Source organism: Pangasianodon hypophthalmus, chromosome 8, assembly GCF_027358585.1.
Source record: "Pangasianodon hypophthalmus isolate fPanHyp1 chromosome 8, fPanHyp1.pri, whole genome shotgun sequence".
NCBI lineage: Eukaryota > Metazoa > Chordata > Actinopteri > Siluriformes > Pangasiidae > Pangasianodon > Pangasianodon hypophthalmus.
Window position 1 is genome coordinate 9,932,726 of NC_069717.1, and position 21,294 is coordinate 9,954,019.

Here is a 21,294-nt window from a genome sequence, read left to right on the forward strand (position 1 = left end):
CTGAATAAATACTGTCCAAGCCTTGCTGTAATGCACACCTTCTGACCAATCAGATTCAAGAATTCAACCGTGCTGTGGTATAATAAAAAAATATTCAATACTTCGTTATGTATTTTTAGGTTAATTCACGTTTTCTCTCTATGACGTGTGGCAGTTTGAGAAAACGCATCAAATATCGTTGCGGCAAAATTCTGGCCAATAAATGATGAAAAATCAGGTTTTTGACAAAAATATTTGGTTAAAGATTTCCCATAAATATATTCCTGTAAAGATCATGTTGAATAAAGAGCCAGTTGAACAAAAGCAGTGGTAAATGCAGTCAGTCTTTCTAAAACCTTGCTGGCTAAGAGTGTTTTTCTCACGCATTGATTGCTGTTGGATAGTTGCATACTATAGCGAAACTGAACTATGCTTAATCAATTCAGTTTGTAATCAGATTCCGGCTGTCAAAATGTCAGCAATGCTCCTGCTCTGTCCCACTGTCATCGAAACAGAGAAGAGCACTTAAATAAAACATTCAAAAATGTTTTAAATGGTGTAATAAAAAGATATTAAGAACAAGAAATTTAACCAACTACAGAACTGACTGAATTATTCAGTGATTATTTCCCCACTAATGTTAGTGTGAACAGTGATCAGTTGTGTGAAGAGACAAAGAAGAGACACTCTCATTGCTACACCCACACTCTCACTGCCACACCCACATTCTTACTGCCGCACCCACACTCTCATTACCACACCCACACTCATTATTACACTCTCATTACCACACTCTCATTACCACACTCTCACTGCCACACCCACACTCCCACAACCACACCCACACTCTCACTGCCACACCCACACTCTCATTACTCTCATTACCACACTCTCACTGCCACACCCACATTCTTACTGCCACACACACACTCTCATTACAACACCCACACTCTTACTGCCGCACCCACACTCTCATTACAACACCCACACTCTTACTGCCACACCCACACTCTCATTACCACACTCTCACTGCCACACCCACACTCTCATTACCACACTCTCACTGCCACACCCACATTCTTACTGCCACACCCACACTCTCATTACCACACCCACACTCATTATTACACTCTCATTACCACACTCTCATTACCACACTCTCATTGCCACACCCACACTCTCATTACCACACTCTCACTGCCACACCCACACTCTCATTACTCTCATTACCACACTCTCACTGCCACACCCACACTCTCATTACCACACTCTCACTGCCACACCCACACTCTCATTACCACACTCTCACTGCCACACCCACACTCTCATTACTCTCATTACCACACTCTCACTGCCACACTCACATTCTTACTGCCACACCCACACTCTCATTACAACACCCACACTCTTACTGCCACACCCACACTCTCATTACAACACCCACACTCTTACTGCCACACCCACACTCTCATTACAACACCCACACTCTCACTGCCACACCCACACTCTCATTACAACACCCACACTCTTACTGCCACACCCACACTCTCATTACCACACTCTCACTGCCACACCCACACTCTCATTACTCTCATTACCACACTCTCACTGCCACACCCACATTCTTACTGCCACACCCACACTCTCATTACCACACTCCCACAACCACACCCACACTCTCATTACTCTCATTACCACACTCCAACTACCACACCCACACTCTCATTACTCTCATTACCACACTCTCACTGCCACACCCACACTCTCATTACCACACTCTCATTGCCACACCCACACTCTCATTACCACACTCTCACTGCCACACCCACACTCTCATTACCACACTCTCACTGCCACACCCACACTCTCATTACCACACTCTCACTGCCACACCCACACTCTCATTACTCTCATTACCACACTCCCACTGCCACACTCACATTCTTACTGCCACACCCACACTCTCATTACAACACCCACACTCTTACTGCCACACCCACACTCTCATTACCACATTCTCACTGCCACACCCACACTCTCATTACCACACTCCCACAACCACACCCACACTCTCATTACTCTCATTACCACACTCCAACTACCACACCCACACTCTCATTACTCTCATTACCACACTCCAACTACCACACCCACACTCTCATTACTCTCATTACCACACTCCCACTACCACACCCACACTCCCACTGCCACACCCACATTCCCATGGCACATTACTAATTAGGTACCTTGGTTGAGTTGTCTACTTTAAGGGTGCTTTTAGACCCTGGTGAGTATAACAACTACGTTTATACAACCAGTCTACAAAATGGTCAGAAATTTGCAAAACCTTGATACAAGCCAGTTGCCTTGAACTGCATACAGTGTGCATTTTCATAATTATTTGTCATTTTTTGTGTTGGAGAATGATATGATCCTGCTTATGTGTCATCCTGATGCGGCCACAAAAGAAGAACAGAGCCACTTGTAAGGGAAAATAGTGCATGAAATTCCTTTAGAGGTTCATTATAAAAAGAGCTGTTTCTTTATGTGGGTGTTAAAAAAAGGAGACCAGCGACAGAGAAAAAGAGCAAGAGAATAAATGTTACATGCGTGGGTGTCTATTTTACAGGCTTTTGATTATCATTGCTTTAAAATATTTGGTATAGTCATGAAAAATTTTCACATTACCACACCCACAGTCTCATTGCCACACCCATACTCTCACTGCCACACCCACACTCTTACTGCCACACCCACACTCTCATTACCATACCCACACTCTCACTGCCACACCCACACTCTCATTACCACACCCACACTCTCACTGCCACACCCACACTCTCACTGCCACACCCACACTCTCACTGCCACACCCACACTCTCATTACCACACCCACACCACACTCTCATTACCACACCCACACTCTCATTGCCACACCCACACTCTCACTGCCACACCCACACTCTCATTACAACACCCACACTCTCATTGCCACACCCACACTCTCACTGCCACACCCACACTCTCATTGCCACACCCACACTCTCACTGCCACACCCACACTCTCATTACCGCACCCACACTCTCATTGCCACACCCACACTCTCACTGCCACACCCACACTCTCATTGCCACACCCACACTCTCACTGCCACACCCACGCTCTCACTGCCACACCCACACACTCTGCCACAACTACACTCTCACTGCCACACCCACACTCTTATTACCACACCCACACTCTCACTGCCACACCCACACTCTTATTACTGCACACACTCACTGTCACTTCTTCACACACTCATAACTACACCCTCACTCATGCAATGCCACACCTGTACTTTCACTGTTACAATCACGCTTGCCATACACTCTCATAACCACACACACACACTCGCTGTCACACTTAGACACTTCTACTACAATGTACTAGTCATTAGCCTTCCTCCAGCCTTCCCAATTTGGTGACCAGGCAGCTGACATTAATTAAAGAACTGCAGCAGTGGGCATGGTACAGTTTATTGAAAAGCTTTCCACACTCACGCTGTTTCTCACAGCTCATGAAGCACGCCAACAGGAATGTGAAAGCATGCTCCCTGCTGGACCTTAAAGCATAAATGTTGATAAATCCCACTACTGATGGCTTTGATGAGAAATTAGTAGGATGGCTTTGAAGCAGGCTTTTGCTCTCTGAGCGTGAGAAGTGCCTCCTCACAGGAACCTCCCACGTTCATCTGAGGTCTTTTTAGATGATCAAATACAAGTGCTATTGATGTACTACACAGCTTAAATGGCAGCATATTATAGCAAGCAGGCCATGGTTGGGAAAGTTGATAGTGTGTGATTTGAGAAAAAATAGCTGATGAGGAACCATTTATAAATTAAGCTCATAGAGATGATGATGATGATGATGATGATGATAATGTGTGTAATAAAGGGCAAACACATTTTCTGACATTAGGCAGAATCAGTGGTAATCACATTCTGTTGGCACAAATATAAACCACTGGAATGTCACCAGTGTGAATACAGACAATTATCGTTGTGTATAATTACATCGAGTAAATAGAGAGTGCATTATTCTTCTCTTCTCTTCTCTTCTCTTCTCGTCTCTCAGTGACATACTTCTCTCCACCTTCAATAATTCATAAAAGCTTGCAAATTTTTCCCCCTTCCCCAGAATCTGTGCGGCTAAATCATTAATGATATAGCACACATGCACACACACATACTTACAAATAAACACAACCTACCCACCCACCACACACATGCTATACTTGTGAATTGTGCAGAACTTTCATTGACATAATTATTACTGTAACTAATTCACTCTATGTCTATATCTAAACCTAAACACAACCTTACCCTCAGTGAAGCAAATCATTTGCCTCTTTTAGTTACAGTTTAGTTAAATTAAACAAATAAAAATAAATCATTTAATAAGTAAATGCAGGTTTTTTTTTTTCCCTCATGGGCTAAACTGGTATAGCTAAATATCCCCACAACGTCAGAATTGTCCCACCAGGAGATAAAAACATGCCATACACACTTACAGGCTAGGTTCATAACTCCACATATGCAAGATGACTGTTGCACATATCGTTGCGTTCATTTGGCTTCAGTTGTCAGTTGTGCACATCTGAAAAAATTAACATGACATGCACCTGCTGGAGTACTAACATGAATAGCGATGGCAGTATCAGGCTATGTGGCACATTCCGCACCAGAATGAACAAACTAGTACTGAAAACACACACACACACACACACACTCAAAACACATTTGAGCTACAGTACAGAGAGCTGTGTGACTTCAGACATTCTCCCTTGAGTCACATTTGGAGGGTTGCCAGGGTCACAGTCTTTACACCTAATCGGGGGTGTTTTGAAAGAAATTTGTGGGTTGAAAAATTGTAGGGCTTGTTTCAGGATTTTTATGTGTGGCTGTTGAGAAATAGTTGGGGTGGAAATTTTGCTGAGATCTGGCAACCCTGTACACCAGTGAAAGCCTGATCAGAGAGCTAATGTTTAATTAGCCATGTTTAATTTTTTTACGTTCTAATGCACAGCTTTTGTTTCATTATATGCTACAAAGAGTCTGAATGGAGCGTGCAAAAAAAATAAGTCATCAGTAAGTTTCAATTATTTCACTTTTATTATGTTGAATGTTCAATTGAAAATGGAAACCTAAGGCATATATTCAGGCAGTGCTTATTGTTGCTATAATAAAAAATGTATCGTATTGAGACACCACTGTGTTGTATAATATTGAATTTGTATTTTTTGTATAGTTTCATCAAATTATCATTAATTTGGACACAACTCAAAATTCTTTAAGTTAATTATTTCTCTTCAGCCAAATGGTAAAAATATATTACAATTCTAATATTTACTATTTCCATGACTATTGTGTGTTCTCTGTGGTTTACTTTTGAAGTGAGGGAACTCGTCAGTGCTAGAGAAGCTCCTTTGGTCTCCGCTAAAATGATTAATTTGGTCATTTGCATTGTGCAGCATCCAGCTGGGATCCTTCTGGTCTGGCACTTCTTTCTTGCTTATATAAAGAGAGATAGACAGAAAGAGAGAAAGAGAGCAATGATTCAGAATTAGAAAATCCTGTGCGACTTTCCTCAGAGATGACGGACTGATCAAAAATTAATTCGGAAGCTATCGTAATATAGAGAGGATGTGAGAGAAAGTGAGCGAGAGGGTGCGACGGAGCAGCACGTCAAGGGATTTCTTCATTACCAGCAGGCAGAAGATCATCAGGAAGAATTCCGACTCAGACCAAGACACATGTGGTCCGAAATCAGCTGCGGGTCAATCCTATTTGCATCAGTGGGACTGAGTGTGAGCAAAATCTGGGTTTAAAGCGGATTAGGGCCTGTGTGGTAGTCTCAGATACTGGTGGTCTCAGATAGTGTTGTGTGTCCCCTTCTTTTCTTTGCGTATTGTAATTGAGTTTCAAATTGAGTGCAATTTTAAATCTTGCATGATGAATATTAATCTAATTTTATACCAATGATCCTAATTTATAGTATATAAGCCCTCACTTCCTCTTGGATAGAGAAGTGTTAAATCAGGCTGTGTGTATGTGTGTGTGTCAAATGTGGGCTTTTCTTTGTAATCAGCATGAAGAGAAAAACATTCCCTGAGATGGAGAAAGTTTCAAATATAACTCTACGGTGTTACTTTGAACTGGGAAGTGTCTCTGTGTGTGTGCTGTGTGTGTTCAGAGGTTATGATCCTGACTCTGTGCCTGTTCTTTGCAAGGTGAGATGAGATTCTTTAAGACAGGATCTTTTGTGTGTGTGTGTGTGTGTGTGTGTATGTGTGATAAGATGCTAGCAGGCAGGTATTGTCAGCTTCTTTATCAATCACGCCCTTGCCAGGAAGGTGAGTGACATCTGAGCGTGCTCAGTGAGGCACGTTGGCGAGTAGTGTTGTCAGTAGCAGTTAGGCGTACCAACAGAAACTCCCTCCCAAAGATCAGCCCGTAAGCCAGCTCAGCAGATAATAAACACTACAGATAAAAACTTTTATTCACCTCTTGATTGCTTCCTGCAGGCTGAATATAGTCTGAAACATTTTGTTAATATTGCAAGGATCAGAATAATGTATAAAGAATTCTGGAGCTGTAGCAGTGATCACTTTTTTTGTGATTCAGGTGCATCTCTTCATGCTTCAAAGAATCAGCACAAAGATAAATAAACCTCACACACATACGCACACACACACACACACACACACACACACACACACACACACACACACAAACACCGAGACTGAGAGGGTATAAAGCTGAAGCTAAACAAATGTGCTCAGAGATGATCCTGTGGTACAGATTGAGTGGAGAGAGACAGTGTGCATGACTGTGCATTTATGATGGAGAAAGCAGCAGAGCTCCAGGTGTAGCTGTTTAACTAAGATCATCGAATGGCAAAACATGAAACCAAACACATTATATTATTTTTTTGCACAGCAAATAGGGACACATAGATAGCACAGGGTGGATTAAGCCTTGTCACCTCAATTGCCACCCTGGTTTTGACCTCAAATTACATCTCTAACATATTTATTACTCTTATGCAATAAATGCAAATGTAACAAATCCTATAAAGCTCATTTTGTTTAACCCTGTGAGTATTTTTTAGCAAAATCCCTACAGTGTTAGAAACCACAGAGTAATGAATCCACTATAGTCATTATGTGGTCATTTATTTTACACAATTGATAGATTAAATTATATTTGGTGAGGCCCCCTTGAATAAGACATGTATAGAAACCTGGACACACCATTTTGTTTTGAGTGGTGACAATAGTTTTCCTTTGAAAAACCATTCTTCATTCTTCAACCTTCTTGAAAAATCGTTCCTCATTAAAACACTGACTGGATTTGACCCCTCGTCCCTCAAGATACAAGTAAGACTTGCATAAAGAATTTTCTCTCTACTGAATATCCTCCAGCTGTCTGAACAGCTGACTCACTCTCTGTCTTCAAACCAAGACTGAAGGCCTAGATCTTCACTAAGCACTTAACTGAGCTCTAATTTAAAAAAAAAAAAAAAAAAAAAAACATCCCTGTCTTGTACTGTTTGCTGCTGTACAACATCATTGTAGTAACTCCTCTGAGTCTTAGCTTGATAGTACCCTTAGACCCTGACCTATTTTGACGGAGACTACAAAATACTTCTGCAAGTACTTCACTTTGGATAATGCTGTCTGCTAAATACTATAAATGTTAATGTTTGGTCCCTCAAGCTTCCTCCATCTTCTTCAATTTTGCACTACAGCTATGAGACTATAGCATAACTAGCGAGTAATGGAAGTATGTCTTACACTAAATCCTTGAGACATTGAAGTGCTGAATAAATAAAGATTATGATCTATGTTTAAAGTGAAACTATATATATTATCATCCACACGCATTGCACATTGAGAAGCATGGCATAGGGGTCAGATTGATACTAAATTGCTTGTAAGGACAAGGAGATTTTGGGTGTCCAGGATGGCTGCCCCTGTGACATTACAGAGCTACACTATAAAGTTATGTTCAGTCATTATACAGGATATTGCAGCCAGTTACCCACATCACGACACAGCACGACATTACTGAAAACCTGGATGCAGTTTGAGGAAAGTGTTTATGGTGTGTGGGCATATACGGTTTCTGTGGAATAGACATTGCATGAGCTGAGCATCCCCTGCTTGTTAGATATTTTCCTTGTAGCATTAGTACAAAACAAAAGAGGTAAATGGGACACTAAACACGTCTTGACTACATTTGGGATATGTAGAAAATTGTGTACATTCGTTTTTCCATTAAGCCTTGTCAGATGTCTGAGTATTTATATGACAGATTTAGGCCATTAGCTTTTCATCCTTTGTGCTCAACAACACTTTGAGTTCTGAAGCTCTAAACTCTGCTTTGACATGACATTTCTTTATATAGTGGACATTTCTTTATACAGTGGAGTAGGTGTGTGTAGCCTCTGACATGCTAAATTGTTTGGACTGTCATGTATTCGGCCTAAAATTGGATATCTAGCATTTTTCCGTTTTGATACTGAGCCTACGTTTACAAACTTTCAACTGGCAATTGAAGCTATTGGCTCGTAATGAGCACTTCTCAAAGCCTGAATTCATTAAGAAGCGTTCACATTTCTTACCCTTTTTATGCTTGTTGTCTTACTGTGCCTGATAAGCGTCTCATTTGCTGTTCATTCTTTTCCCTGGACTCCATTACAATCTCTCTGGATTGTCAGAGTGGGATTTAATTGGCTGTCATGTCTGGTGCCAGCATTTGATTGGTGTCTGGGCTCAGGTATGGGAGGGTGGGGAAAAAAGCCTGATGGAATCCGGGCAAGGTTAGCTGTCTTGATGGGCGCCTGCGAGCCTGCCGAGCCTGTGATGGCGGAGCCGGGGAACTGCCAACCCTCGCTCTAACAGAGTAGACGCTAGCTCAGCTCTCTTATTCTGTCCATCTCTTCCTCTTTTCATGCCTCCCCCCCTATCTTTCGCTTCCATCTCTGTATCAAATATGGACATCTATCACAGGAATGAGCGCAGCAGACTGAGCTAAAAATACACACATCATTAGGTTTTGAAGCAGGAGTATAAAGTATCCCACCTTTTTCACCTTCTCTCTATCTTTCTCTGACTTTTGTTCCACTTTTTTACACAGTGGCTCCAAATGGAGTAACTCTTTTTGACGTCTGAACTGAGCCCAAAGATGTCCATGCAGGTTACAGTAATGTCTGGACATGGACAAGTAGATTAGGTCAGATTCAAAGAATTATGATTTTATTGTGTCTAAAACATTTTGATTCAGTGTGTTCTGACTTGATTATGCTATGCTACACTTAAATGTCAGTTTACGTCTACAAGGGCTACACCACTAACAATTGTATGTTCTTGTTGTGAATTCCCAATGTTTGTATGAGTAGTGCATTTTGGGAATTATAGTTATATAACACTAAGAGTGTTATCTCTTGTAGTCGCCATAACTTCTGACAGCTATAAACAGTAGTTCCCTCACAAATCTCTCTTCCCCCCCTATCTCTCTCTCTCTCTCTCTCTCTCTCTCTTTCTTGAAGTGGGTAATACAAAACAAATCACAGCTTGCCATCTTACTGAGAAACCGGAAAGCATCGACACTGAAGACTCCTTCCACAAATGTTAAATCAATGTCTTATTATGGAAACCATCACCATATCAACCAATAAATGTCTTTGCTTCAATAACAACACATTTTTTTTATTAGTAGGCTTAGATTATGTGTAGCGTTCGCCATGCAAGTCCCTGTGATTGAGCTGCTACTATAGAAATGCTAACATATCATAACATTATAATAATCACATCAATAAAAAAAATTGTTTGAATTACAGCCAGCACTTTTGTTATAGGAGATTAATCAACACCTTCTGACCAATCATATTCAAGAATTTAACAGCACTGTGGTAAACTACAATATAATGAAGTCTATCTAACATTTTATGCCAAAATGCCCATTTAAAGAAAAAAAAAAGTGGGTTAGATCTTAGTGGGTGCTATAACCTAGCATCTAGTAGTTCTACTCGGGGATTTGGTAATATTGAGTAGCTACGGTGTGTGTAATATGACCTGGGATTCATTAGCTAGTAAGTCTGAGATCTGTCACTGCAGGATTTATCTAAAGCTCAGTGTGTGCTGGCATCCATCCTGCTCTTCTTTATTAAGAGCTCCTTCACCTGCCTGCATAAGAACAGCATTCTGGATCCAGTACGATATAACCTTAGAGTTACTGAATCTCATTAGTTGGATTTCTGTTTTATAAAGAATGGAGACAGAGCAACATGTAGACCACTTTGCACAGAATTTCTCCACCATTTTAGGCATTGATATGTGCATGTTCAGTATAATCAGAGGTGACAGGTGAGCATATTTTCAGACAAGTTTACATAACCATATGGGGAACCAAGCATGTCCAAGTGCTAAGGGAGAGTCTCAGTGGAAAGAGAACAGAAGAGACGAAAAAGCAACACAGAGCAGAAAAGAGATGGACTAAGAGAGAGAAAGTTGGACAGAAAGGGCGAGTGGGCATGTTTTTTAGTCAGCGAAGAAACGAAACAGAAATGTCTCTGTGTGATGAACTCGCCATCTGCAAAGACGGAAGACCAGATTCCAGCGGGATTAATTAAACAAGTAGAACCCGCCTCTCTTTCTCTCTCTTTCTGGCTCTCCCACGTTCTCCTTCTCTTTACTGTCTCTTCAGTAAATGAATATAATATAGCCGCAATGCTGTAGCGTTCAGGCCTCACATTCGCTCTCTCTCACCGAGAATTAAATTATGCTTTGTACTGGCATGTTTTCCTTCTTTATTAAACAAAGCCTCTCCTCGCTCCCCTACAGAAAAAACAGAATTGATAAGTGTGCTGTATTTTGGCACACTGCCAAGCTGCATAGCCCTGCTCCAGACTGGATTTGGAATGATGCAAAATTGGTGGTTTCCTAGTAATAAAGGATCATGCTGTGTGTTTGTGCACCGCACTGTGTGCGGTGGCAGAAAGAATGGCGCATCAGAAGTGTGTTCCTGCCGGCTTGGCCTTTTAATGGCAGGAGAAGAAGGGCGTGTGAGAGAATGTATGTGTGTGTGTGTGTGTATGTGTGTGTGTGTGCATGTGTCTGTGTATGTCTGTAAGAGTGGGAGTCAAGTGCTTTGCCACTGCTATCGACGTGACACATGATTCTCTAATGCGTGGATGCGTCCGCATGCTTCTAACAAGGAGATTGATTTCTCTCTCTCTCTCTCTCTCTCTCGCCCTCTCCCTGAAGCATTCGTCTATTTTCACCTAGTTACATTAAAACAACAACAAAGAAACACAGAAAACAAGTGAATTACTAGCAATTAAAACCTAACCAGAGTGTGGCCAGTAATTAGGCCCGGCTGCTTGAAGTGCTGCAGTGTATTGACTTTGCTGGCTGCTGGTTATTTATGGCTGTTTGCTGTTCAGTTGTGCACAGCTATATATATATATATATATATATATATATATATATATATATATATATATATATATATATATATATATATATAGCTGCATACATATATGTGTGTGTGTGTGTGTGTTGTGCGCATCTCTCTCTCTCTCTCTCTCTCTCTCTATATATATATATATATATATATATATATATATATATATATATATATAGCTGTGTACAACACATATATATGTGTGTGTGTGTGTGTTTGTTTTTTATTTATAAATGTCTTACATGTTTAGGCCAGCATCCATGGCTTTCACTGGGAAATCTTATAGGACCAGGAAATTGAGTTAATTTTGGGAATTGATTTTTTTTTAGATTGTCTTTGATTGTCATTCACACCAAATACGATAACTGCCAATAAGTAAAAAGCTGCTTACCCTTACCTCTGCCCCATTTCCTTGCTTATTCCTTATCATTTTTACCTCCCTCTCAGTCGGTAACGTTCTGGACAGAGGCATACTATGCACTTTAGCATATGCGAACCCCGACCCCAAATTTTTATGACATAAAATAATCCTGGGCCACATGGATAAAATTTCATATAAGGTGGTGGAATGGCTTCTGAGGTGTGCACTGTGGACTGACATCCCATTCCAGGTGTACTCCCACCTCACACCCAGTTTTCCCAGGAAAGCAGATCCTATCCCTGATGTGGTGATTGAATGAATGAACGAAAAGGGCCTTGACTATCCAACAAATTCTTGAGGAACACTTTATTTCAAAGACTGTACATGATATCCAACATGATATTTAGTTTTAACGGCAAAGCGTATTCAGACCAGCGGTGACCGCCCCCCCACTTGCCTGAAGACACTTGTCAAACCCCGCTCTGCACCACATTCCTTTCAAGAAACAAGCACAGCTCGACCATCCCTCAGGAGACAAGGAAGACTCTGGGAAGACATACATGAAGACTTTTCTTTGTTCTGACACCCAGGTAGTGGAGTGAACTTCTCTGTCTGTCTGAGCAGCTGAGTCACTGGCTGTCTTCAAACAAAGACTGAAGACCCATCCCTTCACTAAACACTTAAGCAAGCACTAAATCTACGTTAAAAAATAGCACTCTTGACTCATACTCTGAATTTTTGCTGGACTAACTCCTGGCTTACAGAGTTTTAGTTGTATGTATTACGTATTCTCAGACCCTGGTGTATTTATACTAGCATGTAGATATGTTATATGTTAAAAGCACGTCTGTTAATCTTTCTTCATAAGGACATATGCTAATTGCTATAAATACAAAGTAAGACCTGGTTAGAAGTTAAATTAGTATTTAGGATTTGGAAACCGTTTTCAGATCTATTCCCATTAAGCATGAACTTATGAAATGGAAGTATGAAAACATGTTTGATTTATCTAGCAATCTATGCAGCGAATTTCCTCTGGCTGCTCAAAATAAGCTAGCTAGCTAACTAGCTACAGAATCGTATGTTGTAGCATGACATGTTATAGCATCTGCTTAGTGTTGTTCATCATTATAAAAGTATTTATTGTTCCTGTGAAACTCTCTGAATATTGCATAGTGATATAATTTATTGCAGTATCGCTATCATATGCGCATATCACCTAGTCCTATCATATCACATGTGGACTGGGCATGATAATTCACTCATTACAGGTAGGCATCATGCTTTATTTCACCATCCTGAGTGGCACTTTGGCTTTTGGACCAGCTATTGATCATAGAGTGTATTGATCACTGAGTGTGTGGAAGGTGATGATGTCCTGTAGTTTAGCAACTCCAGACAGTGTGAAGGAGAGGTTGATTATAAAGGTGACGGATAGGGGCATGTGTAGGGATGTGTATATGGTAGCTCTCTCGGTCTCTTTCTTTCTCTCTTTTTCTTTCTTCCTTCCTCTTTGTGCTTTTTTTCCTGTGGTTACACCATAGCTGCAAAAGACACAGTATTTATACCTTTGATATTTTTTTTCTTAAAGTCAGAAAAGCTTAGTCTTAGCATCTGTTCTACTAGCACAATAAATTGATGAGTTTTAGCAGTAGACATTCTCTCTTTGTCTCACTTTTGGATCAGTCACACAGCAGAATTAAAAGTCATATGGCATAAATGCTATTTCCTATGGGTTAAAATGATACCAAACATGCTATAGAAATATATTGTTTGTATTATATATATATATATATATATATATATATATATATATATATATATATACAAACACACACACACACACACACACACACATATATATATATATATATATATATTTCCACTGCCTCATTCTTTTAATTTTCAGCCGTCTCTCTGTTGGTAAAGTCCTATTTGCAGACACGAGTTTCAGCAGGAGACAAGCTTTGTGTGAAATCACTAACTGTCCCCACAGGGACGTTATATACTGAGATAATTAGGACAATAAATCAGCCTAATTTTATACATTCTTACAACAGCCTATTCAAATTGTGCAAACTCACCTTTCTCCTGTTCTTCTGTCTTTTTATCGCCTTCTCTGTCTCTCTGAGACTGTCCATCTTGCTCTCCTGTTATCTTTTCTGTCTCCTGTTTCTTTTTTTATCTCTTTCTAATCTCCCTTCTCTCCCTCTCTTCCCTTGCCTTCCTATATCCATCTGTCTCTCTCTTTCACTGTCTTCCTATTTCTTTCTGTCTTTCTACATCTGTCGCTCTTGCTCTACAGGATTACTGCATATCTTTGTATATCTTTCTGAAATCTGAGTGTCTGTGAATCTGTTCTCCTCTGTGGCGTTACTTTAAAAAGAGCCCGACTGTCACAGCACTGGGCCCTCAGCCAGCCAGGAGACACGAGCCTGTTATTGAGCGTGCTCATTGTAGGTGCTCTCCTTGCCAAATGGAATAAAATATCCCAGCCTTTTCCTAAAGCAGCCAGTTGTTTAGGTCTGACAAACGACCTGTCTTCCTATATGATCAGCTTACCTAAAAAGTCACATGTGTATTCTCATTCCAGTCGTCTTCTCTTTGGATGACATTCACTAAACATGATGGCTCTTCTCTGTTCACATTCCTTTAGAATTAAATTCCAGATTAATTTTTTATTAGGAAACAAAAGTACACTTGCACTGTTCTGAAGCTGGAGATCCCTGCAGTAAAATAATCTCTTGTTGAATTGCAGTATTGATTTTTATCTGCACCGGAGCTCTGTGTTGTCCTCCAAACTGACATTTAAAACATTACCCCTTCTGTTGCATGTCAAACTTTTGACTGCATTCAAGTCAAAGTAAACAGCTATGTGTCATAATTATACTAATATTACCTAGACATTAAAAATCTGGACGGATGAATGGATAGATAGTGTATTCTGCACAGAAACAAGTGTAGATAGAAATGGGAGGCGCACTATTCATTTTTTTTTTTTTTTAGAAAACTTACCAGAAAGGTTTACATGGTCTCTGGTTAAGACTACATGTGTGTGTCAGGACTGGGATACTGCGAGACTCAACAAAAACATCACATGGGTGGGTTTTATGTATCTGAGCTCCCACAGTCCTGGTAGTGCCCAAGACCAGACTAACCTCAGTGTGGGGAAGAATCTTTAGTGCTGTAGCCCCCAAACTATTGAATGCCATGAGTGTGATGGCGTTTAATTATTCAACTTAAAACATTCCTTTTGTCTCAAACATTTCTCTTTCTGCTTCCCAATAGTTTCCTTTTTTTTAATATGTATAGGTGTGTCCCAGATTGCATACTTATGCACCATTCTACACCATGCTGTAGTATAAATAGTGTGAATAGTGCGTTCACACTGAAAATTTCAAGAAGAAGAAGAAGAAGTGCACTTCAAGTACCCGAATGATGCACTTATTCAGCTGAAAAAAACAAAGTGTGGAATGTTGGACACTTCATGCACTCAACAGTCGCAACCTTGCTCATGTAGCAGAAAAGGGGCGGGGCTACCAGACACTGATGCTGCCTCAAATTTTCACAGAATCAAAAAAGGTCATGTTGGGCATAAGAGGAAACATTGACATAATGTTAAATGAAGAAAGTAATTTTCGTTGACTGTGGCTATTCTGCTAAAGCTAGCGGCGTCGCATTACATATTGCGTTTGACATCATTTGCTGTCGACTGGTAAATGGCTTATACTAAAATTATGAAAAAAATTAATAAAAAAATTATTATACTAAAAAATGGCTTATACTTATATTAAAATGCATACACTAGACAGTACAGTACATAGTGCATAGTGTAAGCACATAGTGTATAGTCCGTCATTTGAGACTATATAAATGGAAATAATAATAATAATAATAATTATTATTATTATTATTATTATTATTATTATTATTATTAAGTGAGGTGGACAAATGAGTAATCAGATATGAAGCTCACAAGACATTTATTAATGTGAACCTGAACAATGGAATTACAACAATGCATTTACAGCATTGATTCATTCATCCTTAGGAACTGCCTGGTCAGTTGTGCCTGGTTGTGGTTTTTTAAATATGGCTACTAGTTTGTTTATATTTCAGGAAACGAAAACAAATAAATTTGTCAGAAAATATTATAGGTACGTACAAACAAAAAATAAAAAACAATCTTGTGCACACAGATTAAAAAAGAACTCCACATTTCTATTTAAAAACAATGGTTTAAATCAATAGATAGATAGATAGATAGATAGATAGATAGATAGATAGAAATTCGTTAAAAATATCTTCCCTCAAATGGAGAGCGGAGTTTAATTGAGATCTGGTGATTGCAAAGGCATATGACTTAAATATGCTATGTCAGCTATTCCAGTTGGGAAGTTTTCTTGTTTTTCTCATTTCTGTCTGCTTGTGGAAGCAATTAGTCTCAATATGAAGAAAACTTTGCATAACATTTTGTGTGTGTGTGTGTGTGTGTGTGTGTTTCAGAATGCGGGAGCGGGATGTACAGAGTGTGTGTGTGTGGCTGCTGCTGCTCACCCTGGCCCTGCTGTCTCTCTGGGGGCGTCTGGCTCTGGCCTCTTCACACCGCAACCATATAGGTGAGTTAAAGTTCAGCTTGGGTACTGGCTTGAATCAGTGCTATCATTTACATTCAGTTTAGATCTTTTTTAGCAAGCTTTGACATTAGGATTTGACATGAATGAAGTGAACCTGGGTGTAAGCATACGCATTCATGGCTGTTTTTTATTGACTGTTCATGTAGTCTAGTAATACTGGAACCAGATAGATAATTTGCAGCTTTGCTAGGAGAAGGCGAATGCCATGGTCAGACATGTTGTATTTTAGGAATGTCATTTCTGTCAGCAATTTAAATTTGTCTGCAACAATCAGACTGTATGGACTCGATAAGACAGTGCATGGCAGAGTATTTTTTGGTTTGAATAAGTTCTTAAATGGAAGGTGACAGGCAAGCGAAGTATTTTAAATAATTTGACTAATCTTTGTAGAAAGATTAGCTTATTTGGTGATCATGTTCTGGGGTCTTTATCATCCATTACCTTGTCAATTTTGCAATTACATGGCTATTGCCTCAATAATCACTCCTTCACTATGTGTTAATGCCTAACTTATTAAATGCTAAATGTGACATTTTAACTGGGGAGCTACTGCCGGGTTGTACGGAATTGGATTTTGAAAATGTTGTTGTATGTACAGTGTTCAGTGTGTGTGTATGAGGGAGGTGGAAGAAGAGCGAGGCATGTTTATTTCGTTCATTAATTGAGATATCATTTCTGTCTATGTGTATGATATCTGTGTGTGCCTCATTTCTCAGATGACTAATTGTGATTGGAGATGCTTTAAGTTTCTCAGTTCACACACACACACACACAGTTTTTCACAAAAATACATACCAGAGATTCCGCTAATAAATTTTGGTGCCAGTGAACGTGTCCGGGAATGATAAAGTTTACCGGACAAACTGGAAAAAAATCCGGTCATCTCATTTTTGGTATTTATTTTGCACTGTAAGATTTTGTACTATACATAGTATATGCAATATGATACTAACAAAACAATCAAGTCAAATGAAAGATAAAGGTTTATTTATTACATTTTCTTTTCCACGCTATTCAAAATAACAAACGGCAGTTGTGGAATTATTGTCTAATAAAACACATTCAAAACAAAAACAGGGCAGAGCAAAATGTTAAACTGCAGTTTGCCACATATATTTTTGTTTACATAGAAATATTAAGATAATGAAAATCATATAATTTTCCACGCTAATTTGTTTCTCTTCACTTCTATGACTATTTTCTGCGATTTTTTTTGTGGCACAGAAGCGTTCTGCTGCCAGAGTGAAATCGAATTTGTCCAGTGTTTCTCTGCAGCTTGAGATGCACATCAGCCTTGTGACCTTCTCCTCCTGAACGCAAGGCTGTTTTAATGCGATTCTGCAGTGAGACGCCTCTCTCTGCAGGCACACTAGAGATGGGTATGATGCACGCTACTTTTGCCAATGTGGCCCACTCGGGATACAACTCGCTGTAGTTGCGGATTAAGACTTCGCAAGCTGTCAGAAAATTTCAACCTCCGTGGCAGCAAAGTGCTAATCAGAGTACACATTACAGAACAAACGTGAAAAAAAAATACTTGCACAGAGAAAGACCATATTTGTGTGTGCAGTTGAGAACGTACTTTGTCTAACATATGTCTTCTTCGTGTTAATATTTTTACCAGACATTGTATCTGACAATTTTTGATTTTATCAGACATTGGGGATTTTTAATGGTCCAAAACCGGTATTTACCGGCTAAGAGAAACTCTGGTACACACACAGATGTGCATGTATCTACACAGTATAACTTCATCATTATTAGTGTGGGTCATTTTTTATGAGTGACTCCTCCAAATAAAACTGATAAGCCCAAGAAACAAAGTGGAGAAAGGGGGATAAGAGAGAGGGGTGAAGATAAGACAAGCAGAGAAAAACTAACGGAGGAAGAGAGAAGGATGAAAAAAAGTCTTTTCCAGATGAAACTAGGAGATCTTATCCAGATGAAACTGCAAATATAAAGGATCGGGGTGAGGTATGGATGGAGGGCAGAGAAATGAGTCTGTCAAGAGTTTTGAACACGGAAGAATAATGGCTGACTTCCAGTGTTGTGTCCTGAGCCCCCTGCCCTGTGTGTGTGTATGTGTGTGTGTGAGAGAGTCTTGAATAGATGATATCCTGTGCCCTTATGTCCTGTAATGTATGAGGCCTTCCTTTGACATGTCCCGAATACACCCATCCAAATACTAGACTCACTATATAGTCAATGGCACACAATCAATAGTAAGAAAAAAGTGTCTTAGGTCACATTGGTCTAAAGCCCAGTAGATCATGGTATGTGTCAGACCTTAACCATTTCTCACACCATTGTCCTTGCGTCCTTATGCATCCTCCTGCTTCCCTTCTACCTCGCTCTCTCTACCTCCAACTCGCTGAAGTAAACACAGTTTTCATGCCCATGGGCTATTTTCACAAATCGTATCTTGTCCCTAAGAGCTCTCCTATGTGGCACTAAAAGTTCCTAACTAAGAGTTTCTCCTTAAAAGCTATTCGCAAAACTGTTGCGAAGACCTTTTAGTAAAGAATTCCCAAGTTAGGAGAAAGTGCAGGGTTCACGTCAGGCCAGCTTAGCGCAGTCAGTCCTATGCACCTCCTGGCATGTTTTTAGGAGGTGGAAGGAAAGTCACACAAACATGGGTAGAACATGTGAAACTCCACACTGGTAGTAACCTGAACCTGGATTGAACCAGAGACCTGGAGCTGTGAGGTGGTAACCCTACCCACAGTGCCACCATGCTAATGCTGACATGTTTCATGAACGAATATCGACAGTGATTGGCTGAGGCAGTATCAAGCTACACAGTAAATTCCTAAACAAAATCGTAATGCATGATGTCATTAATAAATAAAATGAACACAAAACTGTTGATTTCACACATCAAAACAATCAAGTTCACATGACAAATATATTTTCAATCAATTACACACATAAATATAGTTTATATATGTGTAAGGTATTAATAACAGGAGATTTTATGGTTGCAAAATGCAAATCGTGCTATCCTTCTTTCAGCTGTCAATCAAATAAAATGGGCACCTATGGCTATGGACCCTGGTTCAGTTCATTATTGATGAGAGCACAATCCTTTTTATATGAAAGCATCAAAAATGATGTGAAAGGGACCAAGCGCTTGTATCTCTAATAACATTTGGCTCTAAACAGACTGTGGATTCTGTCACTACCCCCTGCATGGTTTGTGCCATTTGCAACAGTATGTGCGCAAGACTCTGTGTTAATATGGAAAAATAAAGACCACCTCTCCCTGCAGAACAAAGTGTAGACTATTTATATCTCAAGCACATGCACCTCAGTGCACATGCATTTGTTTGATTAAATACAATAGAAATAGGTCCATAAGTGGGTGTAGAAACATCAGAAATTGTTATTGAATTGAATTATCTGTATTGTATTGTACTGTATTAGCCCTATACAGTAAGTGCAAATAGAATTATTAATAATATTATCAATAATTAATTTAATTAACAGGTACTTAACAAGGACAGTATTCAACCTTGTTCATTAATAAAAATGCACTCACATAACCTTCGGAGAAAAAACAACCCTGAATGAGAACCAGTAAGAAGTGTTCATAAAAGCACATGCCTAATTCCTGACCACTTAGCGTACATGTGAAAATACTTGAAAAACAGTGCAATGTGAAATCAACCGGAACAAATGGAAAAGATAAAATGTCACAAAAATTTAATTTCTGGTACAGACTGTAGCAAACTAGGTATGAAATCTGCCTAAATCTAATGTCACACACTGTTCAGGAGATGATCTGTTTGTAAAAGCATGTTATTTTTGTCTAAACCTAGACATGATTAAAATAGGAGATGATAACATTTCACAACATACTGTATATTTGTTAATAATTTCAATGCTGGTTTCCCAAGTGGCGAAACAAACTAAAATAACAACAACAACAACAACAACAACAACAAAACATTCACCCTGTCACGGAGATTTGAAAATTAGCCATGCAGTCTGGGTGGGTTTGATGGCATTACTCTATCTTCTGTCAATCACAGCGGCACTAGCCAATCGTGGGCATCTGTGAGCTCATGTATGCAGAAGAGGGCTGCCAGCGCTTTCCTCCAAATGCGTTCAGCTGCCATGTGACATAGCATAAGCAGGAGAAATGATGAGTTGGCAGCCTTCATGTGTCTCAGAGGAAGCATGTGCTAGTTGTCACCCTCCATGCTTGGTAGCTGTGGTGTAAGAGGGGAGAGCTAGTGGGTGGAAACTGGGAAATGACCAAAAATAAGGTAGTGTTGCTCTGTAAGTAAAAAGAAAAAGAGTAGCTCATTTGATTTGTTTGGCATTCTAAATAACAATAGCTAGATCTCTAGCTGTTTTAACATATGGACTTCTAAAAAAAAATAATAATAATAATACCCAGTGTCTCAGCACTGTTGGTGGGCCATACTGGTGTCTGAGCAAAGACATAGCTCAGCTATGTAAATGATCAAAGCTGTGCCAGCTTGGTACAATATTTAGAGGATTTAGAGAAATTCTTGTTCTTTATGGGAGGCAATAGTCCTTAAATAACCCCTTATGAATAGATATAATGACTGTGTGTGTGTGTGTGTGTGTGTGTGTATGACTAGGCTTTAGGTTTGTGAAGTCTCTCCATATGGCCTAAGAGAGAAAGGCAGGATGGAAATTAAAAATGTGACATTTTCATGTGCGCTGCTATCCCACACTGCTCTGCTCCATCTGTGGCATAAAACATGTAGGTCACATTCAGCATGCCATTATTACACTACTAGCTTCAATAACACACACACACACACACACACGAG

At 39.8% G+C, this 21,294-nt stretch overlaps 1 protein-coding gene across 2 annotated transcripts in view; it reads left to right on the forward strand.

Moving 5' to 3' along the window:
• The window catches only part of tafa3b (TAFA chemokine like family member 3b), a 111,104-nt gene that overhangs the window by 47,925 nt on the left and 41,885 nt on the right, over positions 1 to 21,294 (forward strand). For both annotated transcript variants that reach the window (XM_026923227.3, XM_034306371.2), the window contains exon 2: positions 16,359 to 16,471. In XM_026923227.3, coding sequence (XP_026779028.1) covers positions 16,360 to 16,471 — 112 coding nt within the window. In that variant the 5' untranslated portion in view covers position 16,359. The remainder of the gene's footprint in view (positions 1 to 16,358; positions 16,472 to 21,294) is intronic.